At 43.3% G+C, this 19154-nt stretch overlaps 1 protein-coding gene across 46 annotated transcripts in view; it reads left to right on the top strand.

Annotated features, from left to right (window-relative positions):
* Positions 1–19154, top strand: part of RBM47 (RNA binding motif protein 47) — a 206579-nt gene that overhangs the window by 175334 nt on the left and 12091 nt on the right. For 21 of the 46 annotated variants that reach the window (XM_001095125.5, XM_078003266.1, XM_078003262.1 and 18 more), the window contains 2 exons: positions 15930–17083; positions 18120–18326. In XM_001095125.5, coding sequence (XP_001095125.1) covers positions 15961–17083; positions 18120–18326 — 1330 coding nt within the window. In that variant the 5' untranslated portion in view covers positions 15930–15960. The remainder of the gene's footprint in view (positions 1–15929; positions 17084–18119; positions 18327–19154) is intronic. The other 25 variants (XM_078003278.1, XM_078003288.1, XM_078003285.1 and 22 more) reach the window with 2 other exon arrangements.

Below are 19154 nucleotides of genomic sequence, written 5' to 3'. Positions count from 1 at the left end.
GTATGGCCAGGAGCACTTTGGGAGGCTGAGGTGGGCAGATCACCTGAGGTCAGGAGGTCAAGACCAGCCTGGCCAACATGGCAAAAGCCTGTCTGTACTAAAGACACAAAAAAATTACCTGGGCATGGTGGCACTCATCTATAGTCCCAGCTACTTGAGAGGCTGAGGCAGGATTCACTTGAACCCAGGAGGCAGAGATTGCAGTGAGCTGACTCTGTCGTCCAGTGTGCACTCCAGTCTGGGCGACAGAGTGAGACTCTGTCTCAAAAAATAAATAAATGAATAAAAATAAGTAAATAATAAAAAAATAAAAGGGGGGCAGTAATCGCTAACACTGATCACACCGTTACTTAGCTTCATTCTAAGCCCTTGGCTACCTAATTTATTCCTCACAGTGATGCTTTGAGATAGTGATAATTATCACTATTCTCATTTTGCAGGTGAGGATAATGAGGAATCAGGATTTTAAATAGTTTACCAATGTGTCACCTAGCTACACAGCTGAAGAACTGGGGCTCAAACCCAGGAAATCTGACTTTACAGCAGAGGTCGGCAAATGTTTGCAGTAAAGGTCCAGACAGTAAACAGTTTAGTTTTCATAGGCCCTATCGCCTCTGCTGCTACTTAACTCAACTCTGCCATTGTCCCCATAAATGCAGCCATAGACTATATGTAAACAAATGGCCATGGTTATGTGCCAATAAAACTTTATGAAAACAGCCAGGGGGTCAAATGTACAGGTCTCCAGCAGGCGTCTACCTCGTACTCTAGAGCCCACATTTAAAATTTCCACCCATAGAAATGTCATGAGAAATCAAATTACACATATGTGTTCAAAAAAAATAGTTCATTATCATTAACTTGGGAGTTTTAAAACCATACATTAAGGAAACTCTTGGAGAAATTCTTTTTTAAAAAAAAAATTGGCCGGGCGTGGTGGCTCACGCCTGTAATCCCAGCACTTTGGGAGGCCGAGGCAGGCGAATCACAAGCTCAGGAGATCGAGACCACGGTGAAACCCTGTCTCTACTAAAAATACAAAAAATGAGCCGGGCGAGGTGGCGGGCGCCTGTAGTCCCAGCTACTCAGGAGGCTGAGGCAGGAGAATGGCATGAACCCAGGAGGCGGAGCTTGCAGTGAGCCAGGATCGCGCCACTGCACTCCAGCTTGGGCGACAGAGCAAGACTCCGTCTCAAAAAAAAAAAAAAAAAAAAAAAAAAAAAAAATTGACCTCTGAGAGCACAGAACAAGAGAGATTATTTCTAATTCATCTCCTTCCCTGTGGGGAGGATTGCATTTAAGCTGGCTATTCTCTTTTAGCGCTGCTCTGTTCTTAGCACATAAGTGAAATACACTCTCCAGCCACTTTTCCAGAAATACTAGACATGGGGTGGGACAGTATCCTCCTCTGAAATCCTCTCTTGGTGCTAACTGCTGGCAGTCAGCAGGTCTCACTCATAAAGATGTTCAATAAAATGGAGTTCATCTTCATCACCTTAATCAATTCTTTAACATCATTGTATATTACATTGGCAGTAATATGGCATATGATAACATAATTAGTTATAAGTATAAGAGGATAAGTAGAACTTCTGCTGCTTCATAATTTCCGTCTGTCTCTAAATATAATTAAACAAGAAATGTGCAGATTTTCAATCCTCGGCTACCTGTGATAGCTGGCTCATTCCCTGAAGTCTGTTTTGGCCCACCATCCATCCTTGCTTGTGCACTTTACTAAGCCACTGTCTTCATTTTGACACTCAATCAATGTTTGTTGAAGGAAGGTTTGAGACCACCTAGGGCTGAACAATCTTACATGGTTTTTTATGTTCCCTCCCACCCCACTGCCATTGTTTCTAGCATGATGCCTTGTACAAAAATAAGTAATCTTTAAATATTTATCGCTATTGATAATGCTATTAAGAAGGAAATCGGCTGGGTGCGATGGCTCAAGCCTGTAATCCCAGCACTTTGGGAGGCCGAGGCAGGCAGATCACGAGGTCAGGAGCTCAAGACCAGTCTGGCCAACATGGTGAAACCCCATCTCTAAAAATACAAAAATTAGCTGGGCGCAGTGGTGCGCTCCTGTAGTCCCAGCTACTCGGGAAGCTGAGGCAGGAGAATCCCTTGAACCTGCGAAGCAGAGTCTGCAGTGAGCCGAGATTGAGCCACTGCACTCCAGTCTGGGCGACAGAGTGAGACTCCGTCTCAAAAAAAATAAAATAAAGAAAGAAAGAAAGAAGGAAATCACAGTCCATTTAATTATTTGACAAATATTTGTTGTCTTTTAAGTGCCAAGCTTTGAGGAGTTTATGATAACCAAGAAGAGACATAAATTCTGCTCTCTCAGACTTTATATTCTAGTTGTAGAAAAAAGGCTAAAAGAAAAAAAAAACTGCAGTAGTGGTATGTATTATGAAAAGGCAGATGTTTATAATAGACAGTGGATTTGACCTGGCGGACACTAGACTAAGGTTGACAAGATACAGAACTTCAGGTTTATCTCATGCTTTTAATTCCTGAGTTTTTGGTCTCTTGTCCCCTTATAAACACTACTGAGGCCTCCTGCTTGCTTAGCAGAATAGTTCATAAACAAATTTATAAAATCATTTCTATTCCTCTGAATGAAACGCCTGGTGCAAGAGCTACTCATTCTTTCACTGAGGACTCAGCCGGAACTTCCTAGTCATGGCTAAAGCTTTGTGGCTGTCCACTGTCTACCACAGAAAGCGAGAGACTTAGACCCTTCACAATCTGGTTTTATTTTCTTTTTGAGCCTCATCTTATGCCCTATTTCCACCTCCTACATTTCAGCTATTCGAGACTATTCCAGCATTTTTGCAAATGCCCACCTTTGCTCATGATGTTCCCTCTGCTCTGTCTCTTCCCCTTTCTTCTTTTTTTTGATGGAGTCTCACTCTGTTGCCCAGACTGGAGTGCAGTGGCATGATCTCAGCTCACTGCAGGCTCTACCTCCCGGGTTCAAGCAATTCTCCTGCCTCAGCTTCCCAAGTAGCTGAGATTACAGGCACATGCCACCACACCTGGTTAATTTTTGTATTTTTAGTAGAGACACGTGTTGCCATGTTGCCCAGGCTGGTCTCGAACTCCTGACCTCAGGCAATCTGCCTGCCTTGGCCTCCCAAAGTGCTGGGATTACAGGCATGAGCTACTGTTCCTGACCTCCCCTTCCTTCTTCATCTACCCTTGCTAAACTGTGAACTCCAAGAACACGCAGTGGCCACCACTATATCTCCAAGCATCTAGCACAGCCTCACATGCAGCCAGTGCTCAATTAGTGTTTGAATGAGCAAGTGAATGAATCAATTCACATGCAAATATTGTTTAATCATTTATTCTACCACATCATTGCCTTTTGCCTATAGACCTGTACAGATGTTGACTTTAGTACCAGTGAATTGACTGTATCCCAGAAGCCCATTTTCAGTGATTGTTCATAGTGTGTCTTTAAAAAAAAAAAAAAGTGTAAATTTTAAGTGAGGGTTATTGCATTATTGAAGAAACCAGTAACGACATTTGAAAATAGCCCAAGTCTTAAAAACCAGATTGTCAGCAGTTCTCATGTGTCCATGTAGCAGTGGGGTCTGAATTTAAATGAGACAGTTGGATACTTTAGACTGATTTCAGCAGTGATGTTTGCATAACCCAGGCCTGTCAGTTTGCTGTGATGACAAGTCAATTAGACAACAGAACCAGTCTTACAAGCCTTTATGGTAGTTGTTGTTTTGTTTGAAAATTAAATTGATAGTGTTTCAACCAAATTAAATAAGTATTATGGTATCACAGAGACGCTTACCTCAAACCCTTGAAAAATGTTGCACATTTCTCAGTCTTGATAGCCTTGACTTTTTTTTTTTTTTTTTTTTTTTAGTAGCAACTGGGTCTTGCCACGTTGCCCAGGCTGCTCTCGAACTCCTGGGCTCAAGCGATCCTCCCGCCTCAACCTCACAAAATGCTGGGATTACAGGTGTGAGCCACTGTGCCCGGCCAGCCTTGACTATTCATAAGAGCCAGATCAAGACACCAGGCCCATGTTGAGGGAGGGCTGTAGAAAATAACAACTTATTCTCTATTTTAAAAGTACCTACCGGGCCGGGCGCAGTGGCTCAAGCCTGTAATCCCAGCACTTTGGGAGGCCGAGACGGGTGGATCACAAGGTCAGGAGATCGAGACCATCCTGGCTAACACGGTGAAACCCCGTCTCTACTAAAAAACACAAAAAACTAGCCGGGCGAGGTTGCGGGCGCCTATAGTCCCAGCTACTGGGGAGGCTGAGGCAGGAGAATAGCGTGAACCTGGGAGGCGGAGCTTGCAGTGAGCTGAGATCCGGCCACTGCACTCCAGCCTGGGCAACAGAGCGAGACTCCATCTCAAAAAATAAATAAATAAATAAATAAATAAATAAATAAATAAATAAATAAAATAAAAAGTACCTACCATGCGTGCCAGTATATAATCATATTACACAACTCCAAGATAGACTCCACCAGTAATTTTCAACAGAAAGCAATTTTGTTTGTACCCCCTGCCCCCAAATTTGCAATGTCTGGAGACATTTCTGGTTGTCACAACATTGTGGAGGTGGGGGCGCTTTTGCGTCTAGTGGGTGGAGGACAGGGATGTTATGAAACATCTTAAAACTCACAAGACAGCCCCCCATAACATAGAATTATCACAAATATCAATAGGGCTGAGGTTCGAAAACCCTGGGTTAGAGAACACCTGTATTCCCTGTGCAGCTCAAATTCTGGGATTTTATGAAACTAGATAATATATGTGAAATAAATTTTTTTCGGGGAGGGGAAGACAGAGTCACCCAGGCTCGAGTGCAGTGGTGCGATCTTGGCTCACTGCAACCTCTGCCTCCCAGGTTCAAGCAATTCTCCTGCCTCATCCTCCCAAGTAACTGGGACTACAGGTGCATACCACCACGCCTGGCTAAGTTTTGTACTTTTTTTTTTTTTCTTTCAGTAGAGACAGAGTTTCACCGTGTTGGCCAGGCTGGTCTTGAACTCCTGAACTCAGGTGATCTGCCCGCGTCAGCCTCCCAAAGTGCTGGAATTACAGGCGTGAGCCAGCTTGCCCAGCCTGAAAGAATTATAAATTGCAAAACACTATATGAATTCAAGCTAGTGTTAAATGATAGAAGCCACTGTGGCTTCTCCTTCCTTTTCCTTTCTGGTATCTGTCAGTCGACCTTTCTGCTCCTTGCCAGATCCCTCAAAGGCTTAGGTCAAAGGAGCCAAGGTAAGGAGTGAAACTAGAAGTCCCTCCTACTGTTTGTTCATGCATTGGAAAAACGTTGGCCCAAGAGGCATATGTGTGCTGAATTTGTGGGTTTCATTTTTGTTTGTTTCAGCATTACCCCATCAATCTTTTGAGACAAAGTATAAGTAATGCTTATTTAAAGGGAACAAGGCCGGGTGCAGTGGCTCACACCTGTAATCCCAGCATTTTAGGAGGCCAAGGCAGGTGGATCATTTGAGGCCAGGAGTTCAAGACCAGGCTGGTCAACATGGTGAAACCTTGTCTCTACTAAAAAAAGCACTAACCTTAGCTGGGCATGGTGGTGCATGCCTGTAGTCCTAACTACTCTGGAGGCTGAGGCAGGAGAATCACTCAAACCCAGGAGGTGGAGGCTGCAGTGAGCTGAGATCGCACCACTGCACTCCAGCCTGGGCGACAGAAAGAGATTCCGTCTAAATAAATAAATAAAGGGAACAAGATAATAGATTCCTAACTGGTATTTGTGTGTTGCTAAACCCCTGCAGAAAATCTCCCCACTCCACCCCTTTCAGGAGGGTGGCTTCAGCCCTCTTGTAGTACACAGCAGGCCTCCCTGAGAACCCACAGCAAAAGGCTGCATTCTCAGGTGTGTGTTGATAGAAACGCCTGGGAAAACTGAGCCTCTTGGCTTTGCATCTGTTTATCATACACAAGCATTCATTGAATGATGTGCTTTGAAATAACAAAATCTGTACAATCATCAACACAATTAAGACCCATTATGAATGAACTCTGTCTCAGATGAGCGAGGGGTGGGCAGAAGGCATGGCCCAGAATGTCATGATTCCGCTGTATCTTCAACCTCTCAGAATCTTACCTAAAGAAAGGAGAGTCAAGGAGAGATGTTTATGTGCCCCAAGGGCCATGCTTTTCAATAGCAAGAGGTCCCTGCCTGTTAATAGAAAAAAAAGAGCCTGTGTTTCGAAGTCTTCGGCTTATTGTTTGGCCTCCCAGGCAAATGCCGTGTTCTGCCTCCATTTTGAGTGGAACTCCTTTTCCACTTTCAAACTCTGAGGTAATAGAAACATCCTGGTGCCAGGGACCTGCCCAGGAGTGGGTGTGTCCTCTCCAATGTTTATTCTACTGGGTGGTGGTAACTTGGACCAAGGCAGTAAGATAAATGCTCAGGGTAAGGCCAAATCTTGGAAACTTTCTGCAGAAACTGTTTTTCTCTCTGATTTCCTACCCCATCCCCTCCCTCACCCTGAGTTTGGGGCAACATCTTCCTTTACCAAATCAAATAATTTTTCTGTAAACCATGATAATCAAATAATTTTTCTGTAAACCATGAGGTTATTCTGAACTTTTGTGACAGACACCTCTCTAAAACACAAGCTATGACTTTAAAGTGACATTCTTTAAAGTAATAATAATTGCCAACCTTTTTAAACAAATGTGTGCCACACATTGCCAATTGTCACTTAGTCCTGGTGCTATTACTAGAACCATCTTAGAGATGTGGAAATGGAACCAAGGTGATTTGCCTAAGGAGACACAGCTAGTAAGTGGCGCAATCATGACTTGAACTTAGATCTCTGACTCCAAAGCCTTTGCTCTTACGTGCATTGTGTGTGTTAGGTCATGCTTAAGAAGTGATTATTAGGACAAAATTTTATGGTATGAATAAGGAACATCAAAATAGAAATCTAACCACAGAGATAGAATTACCTCTTGGGTCAACACGTTTTAAAACCCTCCACTGAATTAAATTCCAGGTAGTGATTGGAAGACGCTGTACCCCACTGTATATAGCTTCAAATTGCAATTTGTCAGCTGGTCAGCAAATAAAGGTCTCCCAAGAATTCCAAATTGCATACTCATCTCAAACACACACACAGACACACACACACTCACACTCCAAGAGCTGTGAACCAAAGTTACTGGTAGTCTTATTTATTTTGACATGGAGTCTCACTCTGTCGCCCAGGCTGAAGTGTAGTGGCGCAATCTCGACTCATGGCAACCTCTGCCTCCTGGGTTCAAGCAATTCTCTACCTCAGCTTCCTGAGTAGCTGAGATTACAGGCACCCACCACCATGCCCGGCTAATTGTTTTGTATTTTTAGTAGAGATGGGGTTTTACCATCTTGGCCAGGTTGGTCTTGAACTCCTGACCTTGTGATCCACGCGCCTCAGGCTTCCAAAGTGCTGGGATTACAAGCCTGAGCCACCGCTCCCGACCAGTAGTCTTATTAATTCTAGGGTAAACTCATGCGTGTTTTTGATCCTAGGTAAAGACTGGTATGTAAACATTGAAAATATTTCCCAGTAGTACACTGATATCCTTTGCCCTCCAAAATGTCCCAGTTCAAAGTTAAAATCCTAATGAAAGGTACTCTGAACCAATGCTAAAAAGAGAATTCAAATCCTTGATGATGTCTGCTCTACCTGTTTGCCTTGAAATTTTATTTCAGCCCAACAAGTTCAAACTCTCCCTAAAACATAACGAAAATCCCTAGTTCAGAATAATAATAGCATGGTTTGAAAGTATATTTTTTCTGCTTGTTTTATATACGAAACTATGAGTAAATGATTTATTTCAAATATATTGCCATGTTTATTTAATGCTAGCAGCCTTCAGTGAAGACTCATGCTTTTTTAGTGTTGGGAAGAATAGCTTTGTGCTGGGAGGGTCCTACCTCAGGGGATTTGGCATTTACATAGATGGTTGGACCTTTTGCATCCCATGTGGCAAGTCTCTTCATGTTCTTTCTGGGAGAGCTTCTGTAAAGTGCTTTCGCCAAGGATTAGGTGAGAAACAGGCTTACACATGGACGCATAAGCCACATCACCAGTGGAGAATCACACTCCAGACAGCTTACCTGCTATGAAAGGAATCTGGGAGACTCTGATACACCAGTCTCCACCAGAACTCACAGGCTAGGCTTCTCTACTGACTGGTTTAAAGTTGGCTGGGATAACCTCTTGCCTGTTTTCCTGTAAACACAGAATCCTACATAGGGGCAAGATTCTTACCTCCAGTTTTTTGGTTTTTTTTTTTAAGTTTGATTGTCTTTTTTCATTTCTTTTCTTTTCTTTTTTTTTTTTTTTTTTGAGACAGGGTCTTGCTCGTCACCTAGGCTGGAGTACAGTGGCGTAATCATAGCTCACTGCAGCCTTGACCTCCCAGGCTCAAGTGATCCTCCCACCTCAGCCTCCCGAATAGCTGGGACCACAAGTGTTACGCCACCACACCCAGCTAATTTTTGTAGAGATGGGGGTCTCACTATGTTGCACAGGCTAGTCTCAAGCTCCTGAGCTCAAGCAATTCTCCTGCCTCAGCGTCCCAAAGTGTTAGGATTAAAGGTATGAGTCACCACGCCCAGCCTTAAGTTCAATTTTCTTGGGCTAACATTCCTCGATCACTTCGTGCTAGGTTCTGCACTAAGAACTTTACACCAATCATTTTATTTAATCCTCATTACAGCCCTATGATGAAAATCAGACTCCCAGGGTTCACATACCAGCTCTGATGCTCATTAACTGAGAATCTACTTAGCCTCTGCGTGCTTCAGCTTCCCAGCTGTAGAGTGGAGACCCTAGTAATATCCCATATAGACATCGTGAGGATTGGAATGAGTTAATATGCACAACAAGCGTAGCACTCTGCCTGTCACATAATAGGCATTCAGTAAACACTAGTTAATACAGTCATCATTTCAGAGAGGAGAATATAGATTTAATGCTGTTAAATGACTTTTCTCAAGGTTGACAGCTAGAAGTAGAGGAACTAAGATTTGGACTTCAGACTCTCTGACTCTAGAGACATGCATTTATTCAACATGCTATGAAACCTAAACCAGAATGCCCAGTCCTTTTAAAACTGTCACATGGCAAATGGATGAAATTGGGGGACTCCGTGTTACTTATCTAGATATTTTGATTTGCTCACAGATAAGTTTCTACTTCTGACGTATACTTATTATTCATTCTGTCCACACTTCTGCCCCAAGCAAGAATCTCAACATTCAGGATACAGTATTTCACACTAGTCCCCAGACACCCCTGATATATTTAAAAGCAAAGTTCTGATGGTATGTGGCCTTTAACTTGGGAAACTATGCCCTTATCAGAAACGAATGTTAACAATGTTGAGGTGTATGACCCTTTTGAAGCAGGCTCTGGTCAGTAACCATGAGGACAAATACCTTAATTCTCAACTATTTGGCATTCGAAGCGTAATTCAGTTAACTGAGTTCAGTTAACCCAGAAGTCAGCTCCACAAGGACGAGGTCCACCATAGCTAGCATAGTATCTGGCACATAGCAGGTGGTCAGTAACTATTTGCTGAGTGAGTGAGTGAATGAATGAATGAATGAATGAATGAATGAATGAAAACAAACCCTCTTGTATCTCTTTTGGAATTTTAAGAAATTATCATTAATATGTAAGTGTCAGGAGCTGAGCCAACAACCTTCATCAGACATTTTCTTCTTCCATGTCTCATAAATTTGGCCGTTGGAGTTAAATGGAAAACAGCTTGGAAGAGGGGCAAATGTCAGCTAAACAACACTGTCTTTAAAAAATGTTAGAATTTAAGGCCGGGCACAGTGGCTCACGCCTATAATCCCAGCACTTCAGGAGGCAGGAAAATCACTTGAGGTCAAGAGTTTGAGACCAACCTGGCAAACATGGGGAAACCCCGTCTCTACTAAAAATACAAAAAGTAGCCGGGCGTGGTGGTGCACACCTGTAATACCAGCTACTCAGGAGGCTGAGGCAGATGAATCACTTGAATCCTGGAAGTGGAGATTGCAGTGAGCTGAGATCGCGCCACAGCACTCCAGCCTGGGCAACAGAGCGAGACTCCATCTAAAAAAAAGAAAAAAGTTAGAATTTAAAAATTGGTCCTGAAATTAAGTTATCATTCAGCATAGGAAAACTATTATACGTAGCAAGCAGAATCTATGTGACTTAGCCTCAAGGATGTGCTCTTCCACATCTCCTAGCCCAGGGGTCAACGAAGGTGGAGAGTAAATACCTTAGGCTTTATGGGCCACACTCTCTGGGTCTCAACTATTTCACTTTGCCATTGTAATATAAAAGCAGCCATACATTATCTTTTCTTTTTTTTTTTTCCCAAAGGATAGGGCTGTGTTCCAATACAATTTTGCTTATAAAAACAAACAGCAGACCATATTTGGCCCACAACCATAGCTTGCCAATGCTGATCTAAAGCACATATAAATATAGTAAGTTAAGCATTTTTGAGAGATGGGGCATATTAACTGTATAGTTGTCTTTTTCAAAGTAGCTTGAAAATCTTTTCCTTTTTGTTATTGTTTGTAATTGTTATTTGTTTTGTTATTGTTGTTATTGTTGTTGTTTTTGAGATAGGATCTCACTCTGTTGCCTAGGCTAGAGTGCAGTGGCGCAGTCACGGCTCACTGCAGCCTCAGCTTCCTGAGCTCAGGTGATCCTCCCACCTTAGCCTCCCCAATAGCTGGGACTACAGGCACACACCAGCATGCCCGGCTAATTTTTGTACTTTTTGTAGAGATAGGCTTCTGCCATGTTGCCCAGGCTGGTCTCGTGCTCCTAAGCTTAAGCAATCTGCCTGCCTCGGCCACCCAAAGTGCTGGAATTACAGGCGTGAGCCACTGCACCCAGCCTCATTTATCCTTTAATATATCTAAGCGTTTGGCATCTGAATTCATTAAGTAGAGCAGCACACCGTATAATGTATTTAATATGGTATATTAAACATGATAATAAGGAGAATAAAACTTGTAGGCCATAAGATTTTCTTGAATGTGTTAACCTGAGTCAGGGTACCTTTTCTTTTTTTTTTTGAGACGGAGTTTCACTCTTGTTGCACAGGCTGGAGTGCAATGGTGCCATCTCTGCTCACCACAACCTCCGCCTCCCAGGTTCAAGGGATTCTCCTGCCTCAGCCTCCCGAGTAGCTGAGATTACAGGCATGTGCCACCACGCCCAGCTAATTTTATATTTTTATTAGAGATGGAGTTTCTCCATGTTGGTAAGCCTGGTCTCGAACTCCTGACCTCAGGTGATCTGCCTGCCTCAGCCTCCCAAAGTGCTGGGATTATAGGCGTAAGGCACCGCGCCCAGCCCTGTGTACCATTTTTTAAATGGCCTCTAATGAAATCCTGATTTTATCGACTCTAATTTTTGTCTTTTTTGCATCTCTGAACCTTCTTGCTTTTTTAAAGGATTTTGTTTTTACTGTGGTATATTATACATAACATTTTACCATTTTTAAGTGTATGGTTCAGTGGCATGAAGTATATTCACACTATTGTGCTGCCATCACCACCATCCATCTCCAGACCTTTATTATCCCTAATTAAAACACCAACACCCATGAAGCACTAATTCCCCACTCCTCCCTTTCTCCAGTCCATGGTAACCACTAGTCTACTTTCTGTCTATGAATTTGACTACTCTAGGTACCTTATATAAGTGGAGTCATATAATATTTATCCTTTTGTGTCTGGCTTATTTCACCATTAGCATAATGTCTTCAGGGTTCTTCCATATTGTAGCACATATCAGAATTTTATTCAAGGCTGAATAAGCCAAGCACAGTGGCTCACACCTGTAATCCCAGCACTTTGGGAGGCCGAGGTGGGTGGAGCACCTGAGGTCAGGAGTTCAAGATCAGCCTGGCCAACATGGTGAAACCCCATCTGTACTAAAAATACAAAAATTAGCCGGGCGTGGTGGTGTGCACCTGTAGTCCCAGTTACTTGGGGAGGCTGAGGTGGAAGAATTGTTTGAACCTGAGAGGTGGAGGCTGCAGTGAGTGGAGACTGCACCACTGCATGGCAGCCTGGTGACAGAGTGAGACTCTGTCTAAAAAAAAAAGAAAAAGAAAAAAGGCTTAATAATACTGCATTGTACACGTATACCACATTCTGTTTATCATAATCCATTGATCAACCTTTGGGTTGCTTCCATCTTTTGGCAACTATAAATACTGTTGCTATTATACAAGTATCTATTTGAGTGTTTTGGGTATATACCTAGAAGTGGCATTGCTGGATCAAATGGTAATTCTATGTTTAATTTTTTGAGGGACCATCATACTGGTTTTTTACAGCAGGTGTACCATTTTATATTCCTACCAGCATTGCATGAGGGTTTCAGTTTCTCCATGTCCTTGCCAATGCTTATTTCCTAGTTTTTGTTGTTTTTATAATAACTATCCTAATGAGTGTGAAGTAGTATGTCACTGTGGTTCTTACTTGTTTGTATGCAATACTAGTAGTTGGTGTAATAGACATAGCAAATTTGGATATTACATTAATCAATGTCTGGCTCTAATTAGATATATATGCATGTATGTATGCATTGATTCTTTTCCTCCAAAATTACAACATGGTTTATAAGAACATGTGAACAATAAGATAAATAATACAAACAGCTCAATTCATGTCACTGGGAAAACTGAAAAAATAGAAGAAAACTAAAAAATGAAACTGTAACCCAAATTAGATGAACAAGAAAGTGTGTTGTAATGTCCCCTACAGTTACTAAAATTGGAGTGAAAAGAAATCAATCGTGAACTTCCTGGTGGCCAAAGTAAAAATAAAAACAGGGTCGCTAACATGGTTTGTTTACTATAGAAGATGAAAGCACAGGAAAAAAAAGGCTTTTCTTGGCTCATTGATGTAAGAAATAAGCTATCGCTATTTTAAAATATGTAGAGATAATTGTGTTACTGACACCAGCAGATTTCAGACTGAAAGCAAACAGGATCTTTTTTTGTATTATTGGGGTTGGGATTGGCAATGACTCCATAGCCTGACTACTGGAAGACTGTTTTTGTGGGTAGAATAGTAGTTTCAAAGTGCAGTTGGGGTGACAGGAAGGCAACTCCACCTATCTCAGCAGAGAGATAAGTTCTATTCCCTTGGACTTTAGTCAGTTAATGTTGTATACAGTACAACAGGTAAGAGCTTGAATTGTGTCCTATGTATTTATATACATAGCTGGCATTTCCTGCCCAGGTCACAGATTGTAACTACATGGGTGTTTATACAAATAGTCTTCTTAAAAATATATCCTTATCTTCCATTTGGAAGAAGGGAAAGGTCTTCATGTTCGAATTTAATGTTGAAATTTCTTGGTTGGGTGCAGTGGCTCATGCCTGTAATCCTAGCACTTTGGGAGGCCAAGGCAGGAGGATTGCTTGAACCCAGGAGTTTGAGACTAGCTGGGGTAACATAGTGAGACTCCATCTCTATTTTAATTGGGATCTTTTTTCTTTTTTTCTTTTCTTTTTTTTTTTTTGGTTCCTTTTTTTGTGGAAAACAAGGTCTTTCTATATTTCCCAGGCAGGCTTCGAACTCCTGGGCTCAAGTAATCCTCCCACCTCTGCCTCCCTAAGAGCTGGAATTACAGGCACAAGCCACTGCGCCTGGCCCTCCATCTCTATTTTTAAAAAAAGAAAAAAAAACTTTTTCAACTTGAAACTACAGAAACTAATGTATCGTTTTCCAAGTATACTACAAAAAAATTTCATGATAACTGGAGATGTCAAACCAGCTTCCAAGCACTTGAAGAGGAAAAAAATAATAAGAATAGAAGCCACATGTAACAGACATTTTTAAAGAACTGAAAATGTTTATCTTAAGAATTACTCTAAAATTGAAAGAATTGGTCTAAGATTTTACTGAAAAGTTTGGATGAAAAATAATAACTGACATTTCTTGAGCATTTATAATGTTCTAGGCACCATTCAAAATGCTGTGTATGTATTAACTCACTCCTCTAAACTTAATGAGGTCAGCACTATTATTATCATTCCTATTTTATAGGTAGGGAAACTGAGGTGAGGCATGGAGCAGCTAACACTAGCAAGTATTAGAGCTGAGATTCATACACAAACATATGCAGTCTGGCTCCAGAAGCCACATACTTACCTGCTAAACCATACTGCCACTTGATACTAGAGCAAATTAACCACAGAAGGACTATTTTGGCCATCTGGCAAATAAATAGCTTAGATTTATTTTGTTTCATTATAGTTTTGTTTTTTCCTTCAATGATCAAATTCATTTTTATTATCCTTGAAATTTCCCTTAATATTCTTGTATACATCTCCTAGTCCTAAATTTTAAAAAAATGAATGATACTCCGGGTTCTAATTAATTGATGAAACCTTATACAGCCATTAAAGATGATGTTTTTACAAAGATTTTTAAGAATATGGAGGAATGCTTATAACATAAAGTAGCACCATGTAAATTAGGAAGAAGCCAGGCTTCCCCCTCCCACCTCCTCAAGAAAACATCTGGAAAACAGATGGGAAAGTTTCATTGTGCTATTATTGGGTTGGAAAATTAGGACTAATTTCTTATGTACTTTTCTTAACTTTCTATAAAATTCAACTGAATGCTTTTATAGTCCAAAAAATGAAATAGATTTCATTTTTTAAAGGCAAATTGAAGCCTTTCATTACAAAAGTATAGTCTGCAGCTCTTCATGATAATCTTATTGCATAATTTAGAATCATTTCCACAGAGCCCTCGGCCATATAAGCGAAGGTGGCACAGTTCAGACCTGCACTGTGATAGGTGGGTGTTTAATTAAATTTAAAATCCAGCTCATCAGTCACACTAGCTCCATTCCAAGTGCTCAGTAGCCACATGTGGCAAGTGACAGCTTTTCTAGCATCATAGAAAATTCTATTGCCCAGTATGGGTTTGGAAGAAAAAACAGGGAATCTGGAGCCAGAAAACTTGGAATCAAGTCTACCCTACTAGCTGACACTTACTGTGTGAAATGGGGCAATTTACTCAACCTCTCTCAGCCTATTTCCCCATGACCAAATTGGGACTGAAGATAATATCACATACCATATACAGAGGTTAAGAAGATTAAGAGAATGCAGGTGACAGTTCTCCAAAAACAATAGTATGGTTTACCAGGTAGATGCTGCTTCCCAGGCCTCCAGCTTGAAGTCAGTCTAGCTTTTCGAGGACTGATTCCAAATCTTTGAATGCTTCACACCAAGAATTTTACCTGAATGCCACCATCAAAATCAGATTAGCTCTTATTACAGTTCCTAAACCAAGTCTGTGGCAATGTGGGCATTTCATTTCTTCCTTGTAAAAAGCTTTAATACACAGCTCTCTCTATACAGTGACACCTCCTAAAAGTTTTCTTTAATAATTTAAAATCTTCACTGTATTTCCATTCCTACAAAGAAAAAGACTCCCTTAAAAAAGAAAAGAAAAAAGGTTTGTTCACCAAAGAAATATGTGAAGTTTGTCATATTCCATATAACAAGGAAATCCGGCGGAGTTAACGGTGCAGGAATGAAGCAAAAGAACATGAGGTTTTTACCAACAATGATAGCAGTTTCGCAAAACTTCAAAGCTGTCGGGGTACTGATGAAATGGAAGTACTTGCTCATTCTGATTTTTTTTTTTTTTTTTTTTTTCCTAACTCACTTCTGGTTCTTACTGCAAGATAACTTGACTATTTTAGACAAGTGTAGGGCTGCTGCATTTCCAGAACACCTCCATCCTATTTCTCATTTAAATCACCTCACCTTCCCCGTGGCCTATTAATGCATACTTGCAAGGCTGCGAAACAACCCAAAGGAGGCAAGATCCAGCGGTTCCCCACTCACGCTCCTTTCTGCTTCCCCAGGTTTCCGCCAGCTGTGGATGCCTTTGACATTATGACCGCAGAGGATTCCACCGCAGCCATGAGCAGTGACTCGGCCGCCGGGTCCTCGGCCAAGGTGCCCGAGGGCGTGGCGGGAGCGCCCAACGAGGCGGCACTGCTGGCGCTGATGGAGCGCACGGGCTACAGCATGGTGCAGGAGAACGGGCAGCGCAAGTACGGCGGCCCACCGCCCGGCTGGGAGGGCCCGCACCCGCAGCGCGGCTGCGAGGTCTTCGTGGGCAAGATCCCGCGCGACGTGTACGAGGACGAACTGGTGCCCGTGTTCGAGGCTGTGGGCCGCATCTACGAGCTGCGCCTCATGATGGACTTCGACGGCAAGAACCGCGGCTACGCCTTCGTCATGTACTGCCACAAGCACGAGGCCAAGCGCGCAGTGCGCGAGCTCAACAACTACGAGATCCGCCCGGGTCGCCTGCTAGGCGTGTGCTGCAGCGTAGACAACTGCCGCCTCTTCATCGGCGGGATCCCCAAGATGAAGAAGCGCGAGGAGATCCTGGAGGAGATCGCCAAGGTCACCGAGGGCGTGCTGGACGTGATCGTCTACGCCAGCGCGGCCGACAAGATGAAGAACCGTGGCTTCGCCTTCGTGGAGTACGAGAGCCACCGCGCGGCTGCCATGGCTCGCCGCAAGCTCATGCCCGGCCGCATCCAGCTGTGGGGCCACCAGATCGCCGTGGACTGGGCCGAGCCCGAGATCGATGTGGACGAGGACGTGATGGAGACGGTGAAGATCCTCTACGTGCGCAACCTCATGATCGAGACCACAGAGGACACCATCAAGAAGAGCTTCGGCCAGTTCAACCCTGGCTGCGTGGAGCGCGTCAAGAAGATCCGCGACTACGCCTTCGTGCACTTCACCAGCCGCGAGGATGCCGTGCACGCCATGAACAACCTCAACGGCACTGAGCTGGAGGGCTCGTGCCTGGAGGTCACGCTGGCCAAGCCCGTGGACAAGGAGCAGTACTCGCGCTACCAGAAGGCAGCCAGGGGTGGCGGTGCGGCCGAGGCGGCGCAGCAGCCCAGCTACGTGTACTCCTGCGACCCCTACACGCTGGCCTACTACGGCTACCCCTACAACGCGCTCATCGGGCCCAACAGGGACTACTTCGTGAAAGGTTAGTGGGGGCTCTTCTCCTGGGTGGGGCCCTCAAGAACTTTGCTTCCTAGGCAGGGGGCACCAGGGATATCGTGGCTGGCATTTGCTGAGCTGGTAGGTGCTGAAGGCCCTCCCACCCTCCTTTTGGGTTTGCATTCTGGGTCTAGTTCTTTGCTGGCACCGAAGGCCATCACTTCTGCAGCATTGATAGAAATACAGGTCGTTCTGGGGTGAGCGGTAAAATCACATGGGTGTGCAAACACTGGCATTCTGCCTTGCCGCGGTCCACCGGGTTAGGGGCTCGTCCACCAATCTCTTGGTGCTTAGGTTAAAACCTGCTTGTGATATTAAATCTTAAGATGTTGGTGGAGTCAATGATTTTTAATTTTGTTTTTTGTCATCATTGGTTAGGATATAATGAAACGCAGCATTACCTGGAAAATAAGATACATAGGTTCTGGGTCCTGTTCTCTGATTAACTAGCCTGTGACTTTAGTCACTTTAGTCTCCCCTTGGCCTGTTTTCTCAAGCATGAAATGAGGAAGGTGGACTAGCAAATCCCCTTCCAAATCTAACTTTAAAAAAAAATTATTTAATTGTGTGTGTGTGTATATATATATATATATATATATATATATTTGGAGACAGGGTCTCACCATGTTGCCCAGGCTGGTCTTGAACCCCTGGGCTCAAGCCATCCTCTAGCCTTAGCCTCCCAAAGTGCTGGGATTACAGGCACAAGACACCGCACCTGGCCCCAATTTTTTGTGGGGGGGAGTGGGTATTCTATGAATGTTTTTCTTTACTGAAATTGCAGATACAATCCTAGAAACTCACCCTGCAAGTTTGCCTCTTGTACTAAGCAGACATGCTTAGGATGCAAATCTAGGCTGAAATAGAATGTTGGAAGCATCTTTACCAGCCTATTAAAGAGCAAAGGTGTAGCTACCTGCAACTTAGACTGGAGCAGTTAAATGCTGAGAACTGAGGGCTGAGGTCTGCCTCCAGCACCATCACTGTTGGTTGCTCATCATCTTTTGTGTTGTTATTACAAGCAGGCAGCATAAGAGGCCGAGGGCGAGGTGCAGCTGGCAACAGAGCCCCGGGGCCCCGGGGTTCCTACCTCGGGGGATATTCTGCTGGCCGTGGTATATATAGCCGATATCATGAAGGGAAAGGAAAGCAGCAAGAAAAAGGATATGAACTTGTGCCGAATTTGGAAATCCCTACCGTCAACCCAGTTGCCATTAAACCTGGTACAGGTCAGTATAAACCAGATTGAGAATGCACCCATTCAGCATAAACCCCAGCCCTTCTGTTAGAAGTGAATCCAAGCCTTTCTGGGGATCTCACATCTGCACAGGGGTTCCTCTTCTCCCAGGCAGCTAGGGACAAGGCAAAAAGAAAGTGGCCCCCTGGACCTCCTTATCTAGAACTTCAAGGGATGGTGTAGCTTTGACCATGGTCAAATCAAACTTGCCTGAAGTAAGGTTTTCTTTTTTCCTTTTTTTTTTTTTTTTTGAGACAGAGTCTCACTCTGTCACCCAGGCTGGAGTGCAGTGGCATGATCTCGGCTCATTGCAAGCTCTGCCTCCCGGGTGCATACTATTCTCCTGCCTCAGCCTCTAGAGTAGCTGGGACTACAGGCGCCCACCACCACGCCCAACTAATTTGTCTATATATATATATATATATATATATATATATATATATATATATTTTTTTTTTTTTTTTTTTTTTTTTTTTTTTTAAGTAGAGATGGGGTTTCACTGTGTTAGCCAGGATGGTCTCGATCTCCTGACCTCATGATCCGCCCATCTCGGCCTCCCAAAGTGCTGGGATTACAGGCGTGAGCCACTGCGCCCAGCCGTGCAGTAAGATTTTCAAAGGGTTGTCACCCATTGTTAGTCTTTTTCTCAGTCTGTGGCTAAGTAGGGAGAGTTGTGGGGGGAAGAAAGGAAGAACATGAGGCTCTCTGTATCTTCTGTCAGGTAAAACGTATCTTTTCCTTACTCAGGCCTATTTCTGCCCCAACCATCTGATGTCAGAGGGTAGAGCTTATTGGCCCATTCTGAGAGTTGTTGGGAAGG

Source organism: Macaca mulatta, chromosome 5 (genome assembly GCF_049350105.2).
Source record: "Macaca mulatta isolate MMU2019108-1 chromosome 5, T2T-MMU8v2.0, whole genome shotgun sequence".
NCBI lineage: Eukaryota > Metazoa > Chordata > Mammalia > Primates > Cercopithecidae > Macaca > Macaca mulatta.
The sequence above is the reverse complement of the archived record's forward strand: the minus strand, read 5'-3'. Positions and strand labels throughout refer to the sequence as shown.